Source organism: Dermacentor variabilis, chromosome 4 (genome assembly GCF_050947875.1).
Source record: "Dermacentor variabilis isolate Ectoservices chromosome 4, ASM5094787v1, whole genome shotgun sequence".
Classification (NCBI taxonomy): domain Eukaryota; kingdom Metazoa; phylum Arthropoda; class Arachnida; order Ixodida; family Ixodidae; genus Dermacentor; species Dermacentor variabilis.
Window position 1 is genome coordinate 142573857 of NC_134571.1, and position 12132 is coordinate 142585988.

The 12132-nt window shown below is 44.2% G+C and overlaps 1 protein-coding gene across 2 annotated transcripts in view; it reads right to left on the reverse strand.

Annotated features, from left to right (window-relative positions):
- Nucleotides 1-12132, reverse strand: part of LOC142579865 (KICSTOR complex protein ITFG2-like) — a 196717-nt gene that overhangs the window by 166149 nt on the left and 18436 nt on the right. For both annotated transcript variants that reach the window (XM_075690494.1, XM_075690495.1), the window contains exons 6-7: nt 7652-7731; nt 5766-5825 (exon numbers count right to left, since the gene is read on the reverse strand). In XM_075690494.1, the coding sequence (XP_075546609.1) occupies nt 5766-5825; nt 7652-7731 (140 nt within the window). The remainder of the gene's footprint in view (nt 1-5765; nt 5826-7651; nt 7732-12132) is intronic.

A 12132-nucleotide genomic window follows, 5' to 3' on the forward strand; every position in this document is an offset into this window, starting at 1 on the left:
TTTGCTGCTTTTAGGCTTCCTCCGTTCCTGAGAGCATGTTCAATTCTATCCATATTATAGTTGTTTATGTCAGCTGTCTTACGCTTGTTGGTTAACTTAGAAAGTTCTGCCAGTTCTATTCTAGCTGTAGGGTTAGAGGCTTTCATACATTAGCGTTTCTTGATCAGATCTTCAGTCTCCTGCGATAGCTTACTGGTATCCTGTCTAATGGAGTTACCACCGACTTCTATTGCACACTCCTTAATGATGCCCATAAGATTGTCGTTCATTGCTTCAACACTAAGGTCCTCTTCCTGAGTTAAAGCCGAATACCTGTTCTGTAGCTTGATCTGGAATTCCTCTAGTTTCCCTCTTACCACTAACTCAGTGATTGGCTTGTGTTGTACCATCAGTACCACTATACTGATCTATCAGTATAGTGTATTTTGTTTTGACTTTACCCATCGCCGATTCCACGTCTTCATAAAAGCTTTAGACTTCCTGTTCATCACGACTGGATGTAGGGGCGTAGACCTGTACTACCTTCAATTTGTACCTCTTATTAAGTTTCCCAACAAGACCTGCCACCCTCTCGTTAATGCTATAGAATTCCTGTATGTTACCAGCTATATCCTTATTAATCAGGAATCCGACTCCTAGTTCTCGTCTCTCTGCTAAGCCCCGGTAGCACAGTATGTGCCCACTTTTTAGCACTGTATATGCTTCTTTTGTCCTCCTAACCTCATTGAGCCCTATCATATCCCATTTACTACCCTCTAATTCCTCCAATAACACTGCTAGACTCGCCTCACTAGATAACGTTCTAACGTTAAACATTGCCAGGTCCAAATTCCAATGGCGGCCTGTCCGGAGCCAGGGATTATTCCCTGGCTCCGGAAACAGGAAAATATTCCAATGCAAATTTTATACCGCACCTAATGTGCTCAAATTTCACCAGCTTTCTGTGGGATGCACACAGTTTAATATGCAATGCATAATTCAAGCTCAAAAACTTGGTGTCATTGCCCCTCACTAGGCCCCATAGCAAATTTTGTTTATGCGCTGAAAGCTGTTACATGCCTTCTTAGAAGCACTGTACTGCAAGAATTTTTCAAATTGGTTCATTATTAGCAGGGATAGAAATATTTGAAGTTTCTTGAATCCATGTTTAACCGCTGCGGTAGTGCAGTGGCTTTGGTGTTCCGCTGCTAAGCCCAGAGACACAGGATCGAATCCTGGCCACGGTGGCCACATTTCAATGGGGAGAAATGCAACAACGGCCGTGCACCATGCAATGGGTGCACATTAAAGATCCCCAAGTAGTCAGAATTAATCCGGAGCTCCCCAGTACAACGTGCCTCATGATCATGTCATGGTTTTGGCATGCAATCCAGAGAATTCAATTCAAATCATGATTGCAAGAGACGAGCTTCACTGTCAAAAGACATACTCGCCATCTGCCCCGTTTTGCCTCCACAAGTGAAATTACTTCCTTGCATTCTCTCATACCGAAGCGGAAGGATCGCGTCACATATACATGAAGGACCTTGCCTATATAGATATATATACTTTTTTTCTTTCTAACGCAATATTGCTGCGCTGCACGCTCCTGGTGACGGTCTAGCATGCAAGTTGTTGCGTTTGTCTTGTTTTAAGCTATGCATGATTCTGTCTGCTGCGCACGAGCACACCTGCACTGTCTTGCTGCTTCTGCATTATAGTGAAATGCATCCCTCATTGCGTGCACATTTGGAGATAGTTTTGTTTCCTGAGCGCATGACTGCACGACGTGGGAAGAAGCAGACGAAAGGGAAGAACGTCCCTCTTGCTGTGGCACGGAGTAAAACAAAGACTTGCAGACATTTGGTTTGTATGTTTCATTATTTCTCTAAACACTAAATCCTTTAATGAAGCAACAGATCAAAAGTAACTGCTGCAGCCTTGAATAATTCTCAAAGACACGTGTCACAATGAGTGACGTTGCAGCAATGCATGAACGAGAGGAAGGAAAACACAGGGGCTCGATTTTTATTATGTGCTATGTGTGTCTTGTTCTTTTTGTCCTTTTATCACAGCCATATAAAGCAAAAAGGCAATGAAGCTAAGGAAAGCATAGGGATAATTAGGCACAGTCAAAATTGAAATGTAAAGAATAATGCAGAAAAGAGAAATGAATAAGGACAAAAAATTAACTTGTCGCAGGTGGGGACTGAACCCACAACCTTGGCCATATGCAAAGGTTGTGGTTAAAGCAACAGGCTTCCTTGCCTGTTGGCTTTATATGGTCATGACGAACAAAAAACGAGCTCCTCCGTTTCCCTTCTCATTCATTCATAGCGAGGGCCTAGAATCTGGAAGCCCTGATGCCATCAGGCAGCATACAAAGTGTATATGAGCCACGTGCGTGCTCTCCTAAGTTCACATGTTACATGAATGCATCGGGCAAAAAAGGGTGTTCCACACCTGCCCACCATGGCCCCGAATGGTGCTGGCTAACACTCCCAGGGCTAGACCAAATACAGTAAAACTTTGTTAATTTGAACCTCATTAACTTGGAAAATTTGATAATTCAGACTCATCCTTTGTACCCACAGGAGCATGCATTATCTAATGCAATGAAACTCATTAATTCGGACGTATTTGGTCGCACATCGGCTAAATCGGACAACTCTCCGAGCTCGGTGAGTATTGGAGCGCCGCAAATGTGCAATACAAAAGAACATGAAACGGCATTAGGACCTTGCTAGTCTGCTAGAACGCTTTCTGCCTATTTGTGCCTTTAAAGCCTTTATTCTTGCATTTACCGCCGCGTACAGCACGGCATCAGCTGCACGCCTTCATGACTGCGCAGCTGCCATAACATGATCACGTCGATAGCGGCCGCAGTTTCATCCGCGGCGGTTGCAACGAACAGTAGTTTTGTTTTGACTCTGTGTGCACATCGGCTGCATGCCTTTATGAATGCGTAGTCATCATCCATAATTGCTTCGATAGCGGCCGCGATTTCGTCCGCAGCAGTGGTGGCAAACAGCGGTTTCGTTTTGAACCTGTACGCGCGTCGGTCGTGGACCTTCATAACAGCGTATTCGCCATCCATGATCATGCCAATAGCGACTGTGGTTTCGTCCACAATTGAAGCAAAGTATAGTTTCGTTTTCAGTTGGTGTGTGCGTCAGCCGGGTGCCTTCAGCACCGCAAGGTTGCGTCCGCAGCGGTTGCAGCAAACAGCAGTTTTGCTTTGACAAGCTTTCAAGGATGAAGAGCACTGGCTAAGTCGTGGTAGACAGCGACCAGCTCACTTGCTAAAAAATAATCTGGATGTGCGCGTGGAGTAAAAAGCTCGTCTCAGATGAAGGCGGGCGGCCGTGCTGTGAAGGAAGTCGCGATGCCTTTGCCGCTGCAAGCACTAATCAGCCACGAGATGACGAGATGTGCAGCTTCCGTAGTGGTTTTGCGCAAAATCGAAACATGATTGGCCTATTCATTTAGTAAACAAAAGTGTATTGATGTAGTAAGCATTTTTTTATTGTTTTCTTGATACCCTCAATTCAACATTCGGTTGATTCAGACATTTCTTTTGGTCGCGTGAAATCCGAATTAACGAGGTTTTACTGTACACATATATACCCAAGTTAATGGACGAATTGATGGCCGCCACTGTAGCACAAGTGGTAGTGCATCTCACATGATGCGAAAGTTGAGGGTTCGGTCCCCACCAGTGACAAGTCAAGTTTTCGTTGTCTACTTTCATTTTGCCTTTTCCCCGTCATTGTTTTCTACATTTCAATTTCAGTCGCACCTAATTGCCCCTCTGCTTTCCTTGGCTTCATTGCCTGTTGGATTTACCATATTTACTGGCATAATGATCACACTTTTTTGTCAGAAAAATTGACGCGCATTCAGGGGTGCAATCATTACACAGGTTAAATTTCCTGCGAAATGAAAAAAAAAATTTTTTTTCATCTCGCGTTTGCTGCGGGATGCAGGTACGGGACACCAAAACAAAAATGGCAGCCGGCGGAGCAAGTAGAACGCGCCGAACGCGATTTTTTTTTCTTCTCGTGAGTACATTACGTGCATTGAAACAGTTTCTTCCGTATCAGTGATGAATAATATTGTTAATATCGGCAAGTTTGCGGCAATAACGTAGCCATGTCCACTTTGAGGGGACAGAAACAGATGGGCGCGCTTAGCTGCCAGTGACATAGAAACGCATGGCCAGCATGCTGCGGAAATTGCGGCATTTATTTTCACCACTATCCTAATACGGCACGTTTCCGCTAAGGGTGGGCGAATATCTTAGCTGTGTTACAAGCGTCGGCGTATGAATAAGGTACACTTGTAACGTAACAGTGTAAACGTGGCTACTATCATTGCCGCGCACGATTTGTTGCGTGCCCACGAGTGCAGATGAAAAGAATCGAAAGGCGCCTTTTTTGTTTTTGTTGACCACAACCATTATAATGCCTACCCATAATAAAGGCAAGTTTGGTTGTACCTCTTTTTGTCATGGAAGTGTGGAAAGTGATGAAAGTAATGAAATGAGACATCTACTTAAGAATGTTTGGTGCATGCAGACCGCTTGGCTTGTCTTGAAGAGTCGATCACGTAGCATTCGACAGATGGTAAGCGCGATCATTATTAGCTAGACTTGGCACACGACATATCGGTGCGGCAAGTTCAGGGTGCGATCATTACACGGGAAATATAAAAAATCGAATTTTGACGACAAAATTTAAGGGTGCGATCATTATGCGAGTAAATACGGTATATCGTTGTGTTTCAGCAATGTGAATTACGTAGGCACACTTGTGCACCTGACTTCGACTGGGAGCGGCGCTCCTTGGAGAGGAAGGAGGTGCGGCGTTTGGTATGGAATTTCAGCTCTTATCGTGATGCACAAGTGTGCAACACTTTGGAGACACGATCCTCAATGCGCATTGCATACACTACACTTGTTAGCTTATAATGGTCAAACCTGGTGAGGGGCCCTTAAAAGTGAATTTTAGTTTTGGGAAGCATGCCGCAATTTCCGCAGCATGCTGGCCATGCGTTTCTGCTAAATTGCAGCACAATTAACAAATATATGAAGGTTACTGTGGCTCACAGCAGTGCACAACAGTGCTGATGTTGTTCGCAGCTGTCTCCTGTGTTTCTGCATTTTATAAAGAAATTGCAGCTCTGAAGGCCAGAAAACTGGTGCATACCTAGGTTACACTATTGTCTACAACAGACACCCAAAACTCAACTCTCCATTGGTTAATGGAGATAGGCTGATGATGTGAGCAAAAACAGAATGCTTGTTTGCATCAGCATTAGTATTTTCTCGTTTCCATGCTACTGTCCCATCAGGGAACAAGAGGGAAATCAAAGGCATCGTGATGTCAAGGAATGCCCTTTGCTACATCATGGCATTGTACTGCACGTCATGTATCCCATCTTCATGGAAAGAGTAAGTATGTCCATTTCTACCTGTGAGGTCTAGAAAAAAAGCTAAACCAAACAAGTTCAGGCCCCTGAGCACTCTCCATTGGTTGATGGAGATAGGCTGATGATGTGAGCAAAAAAAGAATGCTTGTTTGCGTCAGCATTAGTATTTTCTCGTTTCCATGCTACTGTCCCATCAGGGAACAAGAGGCAAATCAAAGGCATCGTGATGTCAAGGAATGCCCTTTGCTACATCATGGCATTGTGCTGCACGTCAAAGCACACAAGAGTGCGTGAAGTGCAGCAGGAAGTTGTCAAGGACACGGCCCCTATCCTATTTATTAAATGAGGCAGCCCACCTGATTTGCAAACTCCCACTTGTGCAGGCCCACCAGCTTGCCCTGGCCTTCAGTTCCATTCTGAAATGTACGGCAGGTGCAAGACAACCAGACACATCATTAGCCTTCCTTGAGGTTGAATCTCCAAAAGGTCTACTGTTTGTAAACACATTTCTATCTTTTTTAGTTCAAAGTGCCAACACACCTGTGGATCCCGCAACATATCACCCTGGCACCCCTTGTACATTATAAATACAAGTTACCTTCAATTCTTTTTAAAGTTAACTTGTAAAAATTGTGTAAAATATTCGACCCGAATATATGTCTGATGCATGCGGAACTGCATGGAAATGGTTTCATTGAGTTCTTGCCATCAGCTTCCGAGATAATTGAAACTAATTTGATCTAAACCATTGTGTCATCACAGATGATAAAAAGTACCCATGAAGTGTGTTTCAAACACCGCAAGACGAGATGAAAGAGATGAAAAATTGGATATGATGATGTTACAACTTCACCTCCATGTTTAGGGAAAGACCAGTGGCCTTTAACGTAACAGATATAAGGAGACGGTTACTTACTCCCTATTCATAGAGATATTGCTTCAAACATGTAACTATGGTATTTATAAAAACGAAATTTTTTTTCCCTGTTCGTGACATTTCAGTAGATGACATAAACAAAAGACTCAATGGTACTATAGGCAAGGGTACAAATGTGTGCCCCAAAAAACTTCGCGCTTGCTAGGCCACATCCATGCTGATAAGGACACAAATGGTTTGCGACGACTCAATCCCAATGCACAAGAATTGATGCAGTTAACAGTGCGGACAGCCTGCAAGTTCTGCATCACTCGTGAGTGCACGTTTCCCGGGATCAATCCCTTCATGCAAAAGAAAGCAATTTATGTCCTTCTCAAAGCCTGTTCCACAAGCTGTGGGTTCTGCGACACAAAATGCCCTGGGCAGGATTTTTGTTTTTTGTTGGCACCGTTATGATCTGGCAACGTTACAATCAGGCTAAAACACTGGGCATGGCACACACGTTGTGCATCCCAATGCTGAACAACATATTTCCATCAATTGATAACCAGTTAATCAGTATCTCAGGTGTACAGTACATCTATACTAAACAGGACTATTCCATGTGTATGACTCAACCAAATTTTTTAATTAACAAGAGCTGAATTAATGAGCTTTCCCGGCAATTAGTGCTCAGGCACAGCCCTTGTCTGAAACGCCTAAATAGCACCTAGTGCAAATTCACACTAAGGTAAACGGTGACTTTTATGCCTGAGAAATGCTTAGTTTTTAGCAAATGCACATGCATAGTTACAAGTTACATAGTTAAGTAAATATAAATATTGTCGTTCTACTACGTTACTTCAAGACATACCTTTAATCAAAGATTTGGCATGACAATGCTCTAAATAGGATAATATCATGAAAGAAAGGCACAGTACCTGGCTGGTAAGACAACGTCCTGGCTAGCTGCCAGGTGATGACTCAAAAATTTGTTCCATAACAATATCAACTTTGAATAAACCAGTTAAATTAAATGGCAAGATATCTACCGTGCATGCCTATTCCAACTATGAACTTGCACTTTACATACGTTTCGTGTGCCACACACTTTACTTCTAAATGCACGAGCTGCACACTGTTCCATCTCTTAGCTCCATAGAGGCTGTGCTCTTTCCTCTTGCTTCTGGCATTAGATTGAACTGTCTACTGCACCAACACTGATTGCAGGCTGGTGCCTGTGATTTAAGGCATCTCCAAAAATCATGCTTGCAAAGATAAAGCAAATAAATTCCCAAGCCATAAAGGACCAGCGGTTTTGTGCATGGTTGTAAGTATTGCATCAGTATAATGAACCAGTGACAGTAGATAGGACTATCTACAAACCTCACTAAGCGAACTCCACTGGTACGTCCGAACAACACGATCAGTCAGGCCAAGGATCAGCTCAATCTTCCCATCCTTGTCTGAGAGAAAATGCACAACAGCCATCAGCAGAATACGCAATGCAATGCAACAGCTTAAATTCGCAGCAAAACATTCCGTGTCACAATTCCTCAGAAATGGGAATAAACATACCACATGGAAGTCTGTTTCTGATGCTAAGTTGTTGGCAATATGCAAGTTATTTTGGGTAAAGGGGAGGAATAAAGCAGTACTAAAAGTCAGCTAGAGAAGTTGGTAGGAAAGACGATTGCATGCAACTTATATTTATAAGAAAATAAATACATCTACGAGCTTCTTATGTGTACGCATGACGTGTATCAGGAGGTCTAAAAAAATCTGCCTCAATTTTCAACCACCTTGTCAAATGAACAGCGTTTAACTTCAAGTCGTTCACATACAAACATGGCCATCCTGAAACTTTTTTCATGCAGTTTCTTAAGCCCATGTTGATGAAGAATATCTCATGACGATGCAGTCACAACAAAACACAATACATTGGACCACAAAACATTCCTTTATCTTGAGCAGATCATGCTCCAGTCACTGTTGTGCAGCAGATAGAATGCATTAACCAAACAAACGTGATCCAGCGAGGCAGACTTTCAAGTGTTAGCCTACTGCAATAATAAACATTGCTGACAAAAAAGCTTGCCGCTAAAATCTACCAAAATGTGCACAAAACAGGCACGCCAGAAACTCAAATCTGCATTAGCCAAGAGGAGTGCTCCCTGTGCACCACGTAAAGGCAATAACAAATCGTGGCGCCTGTTTTTCCTCTCCTTGCTTGCATCTGCTGCTTTTGTATATTGAATGGAAATACATAGTGTTGCAACTAACTGAAGCTCCCACCTCTCCTGTTTGCGGCAGTACCAAGACGGCAACACTGTGCAAACGGAAAGTCGTGCAATCCACGGTGCAACAGCGCTCCAGAAAAGTACGATTTTCTCAACTTCTGTGCATATTTATTTCCAACGTTTTGCCACGTGATAAAGATGAACTTAAAAATCACGGAAGAAACAAATATTTTTTTAATTGGAAACATTGACCAAATTGGCCGTAATGGGTTCTGCATAAAGCACGGCTGCCGTGAAGCATTTTTGGTTCCTGCAATTAGTCAAATCTCAATAATTCAAACTCAAAGGGGTCCGAAAATATGTCCAAGTTAAAGAAAACTTGAAGGGACCCTGAAACGATTTTGACGATTTTCTACAAACGTACTGAGTCGTTAGATTAGGTCCCTCTGATCATTAATTGACACATATAAGTGCCTCGCGTAAAGCGTGTAATTTATTATAAGGTTTTAAAAATGCACATCGCTGCCGATCGCAGCACACTGCTCAGCGGAATTTTAAGCCGCCCCTACCCATATGAAAGAAATCACCCATATGACGTCAGTGGGGCGAGCTATCCGATTGGCTGACCAGGGCGCGTGATCTATAATTTTTCCAACTTTATGATAAACAAATGATCTTCGTAATAGTTGGAATGTTAGTTAATTTGTTTTTATGAAAAGAAAGTAACATAAAGAGAATGCACAAGAACAATGTTTCAGTACACTTAAGCACTTCCGGCACAAAGCAAGTGTCGTCTGCTTGTGTTACAACGTGCGCCGTCTTTGACGAGAGCTCCGCCGTCAGTGTCGGTCTGTCTTTTCGTGAGCGCTATGATTCGACTTTGTTGCATTGTGGACTGCAAATGTAGCGACTGGCAATATGTCAAGCTGCGACATCGTCTCCCTCTGCAAGCCAGTAGACGAGCGGACTGGCTGCAGCGAATCAGACTGCCGCTATCCGATCGGCGCCAGGATTTGTGCGATTGCGGCCGTCACTTTACATCGGAAGATTACTAACACAATAGCGTTTCGCAAGTCCGGTATTAGGGTAAACACAAGCGCAAGAGCACAGGGCCTGGCCGTGTCCCCTTGCGTGTCATTTCAGGGGATGAACAGAAGCGCAAATGTGAATGGTCTGCACGGTGCAGCCACCTGGTGGCATAGAGCTCAACCACACACAGTTGCAGTAACAAAATGTATTCTTTGCCGCTAGCGTAAATTTTTCGCAGGAGTGTAATCGTTAACACGTTGTTTTTGTAAATGTTTAAAATGTTTTACACTTGGTTAGAGCAATATTTGCTCGTTCATTGGCTGGTTAAGCTCTGCGCCACGGGTAGCTGGACCGTGGAGACCGATCAGGCAGCTCACGTACGTCTACGCTGAAGTTCCTTCATCAGCTTGAGTTTATGCCTCCACCGGTCCGTCGAAATATTCAGCAAGTGTGTGATCACCGGAATACCAGACACATTCGGCCCTACGACAGAATGTTCGCAACGCACGCTGCTTCGATAGCTCTCGCTTGGGGTCGACGGCCAAGCGGCTAGCGGAGAGGTTTCTCGCGGGCAGGGGTAGGCACAACCGGAAGTGGACGATGTGACGTTGCATCATGACGCAGAACCAGTGAAGGCGGAGCTTAGCCCCGATCGCTCGGCGAACGAGTTGCGGAGGGAAAGCATGGCTAGGGAGGAGGGTAACTTGTAATCGCTTGTAGCTCCATTAATACGTAACGCTTCACTTAAGTTGTGGTGCGAATGTTCTACTTAAACTGTACCCTATGCGTATACAAAATTTGTCCGAACCGTTTCAGGGGCCCTATAAGTTCTCCTCAACCATTTTGATAACCTCGAAGTTTGTGCCCCATATATTACTGCTGGTAGAATGCAATGATGCAATATATGTTTTCTAACGCACGCAAAGGAGAACCGAATGAATGAAGATTGGAATGAGAAAGGACCACCTATCATCAGGACTATGAGGCTTTAGGGAGGAGAGGGTAATAAGAAATTTGGTATTCCAGTATATACAATGGTTTTTGGGTAATACTGAGTTACCAGATGCTGGTAGTGACACCTTGTGATGCTTCATCTAACTGCAATAACATATAGACACGTTTTGATGTTCCACGAGTGTTCTTTTCAATAAAACGTTTAAAAAGGCAGCGTGTTCATGATTACGCCGCTGCTGAACATTTACACCAGCAGGGAAGTAGAGTATACTTGGATTACTTCAATAATAGCTCTGTGTTTGTCTGGTTGAACTCTGTGCTACCAACCTGGCCACTCACGCTCATGCCTTCAGTACCCCAGTAACCTGCAAATTTATAGAAGTTTGTGGACAAACTAAATTTCTAATGTCATATGCCGAGGAAACCTTGTTGAGCAATGCACATGACCATTGCTCTGCTACTGTTGTATCACTTTCATGATACCAGGCCATGGAGGAAGGAAAAAAACTGAGAGGCCTGCGCAGTGCTGCGCGAGGCAATGCATGTGCACTGGTATACCACGAGTGACGAGTACTGGAAGTGTGGCTTCACAGCAATGTGGTGTGTACTGCGTAAAGCCGTCCGTGAAGCTGCATGACGACAATGCGGAAGTGAGAGCAAGCAATCTTTCACTGTTTCAGAGTGCAGTTCTTAGGCGCCCATTCCTGCATCCATCGTTCCTCGTAACCAAGCACAATGAAGGATAAAGGCGAATGCGGAGCGCAGCGGGAGATGAAAGACAGCGATAGCGAGGAGAGCACAAGGAGGAAAGTGGAGGAGGAGGGTGCAACGGAACCAAACCACAAGGCAGAAAGTGGAGGAGGAGGGGTATGGCAAAAGCATGGCAAGAAAAGCGTAGTGTGCACAAGATGGGCTCTACAGCAATGATGGCTATGAGATGGCGCCAGAGTAGCGCACTTCTGTATGGAAACAAAGCACTGCACAAGCGGAGGTCTGTCTGCAGCGGCTGCTCTGAACCACGGCCATGCGTCACCCTCGCGCTGCCTCACGCAGTCTTCCAAATAGCAAAACAGTCGCACCACACTTCGCTCCGTTTGCAGCATGTCGCACGAGGCAGATTGTCCTCGCCAGCCAATATATCGCAAAGTGAAAACACGTGCAGTGCTGCACTCAAATTTTGCATTAGGGAGTACCGTAACCACTGGTGAAATTTGCAACACGAGATTGTAAATTCCTCGCTGCATGCAGTGCAGTAACATCTGGTTCACATGTTCACAGCAGGCTCCACAACAGATCCGCAACAAACATTTTCTTACTATGTTCAAAAAGTGTTTCAGGGCCCCTCAAAGCTGTACCTCAAGGCAAAATTCTCCCATAATCTGTACCCAGACCATACTGGTCACATCGCATTGTGGTGTTTGGTGTTTTATGTGGCAAAACTACAATCTGATTATCAGGCATGCAATAGTGAGGTACTCTAATTTTGACCACCTGAGGTTCTTTATAATGTGTACTTCAATTTCAGTACATGAGTGTTTTTGGATTTTTCCCCGCTGTATCCAAGTGGCTATGGTATCTGGTAGTACTGTAGTGCTGATTTGCTAGGTGGTCGCTTGCGTAGGGTCATCTTGATGCTGTGGAATG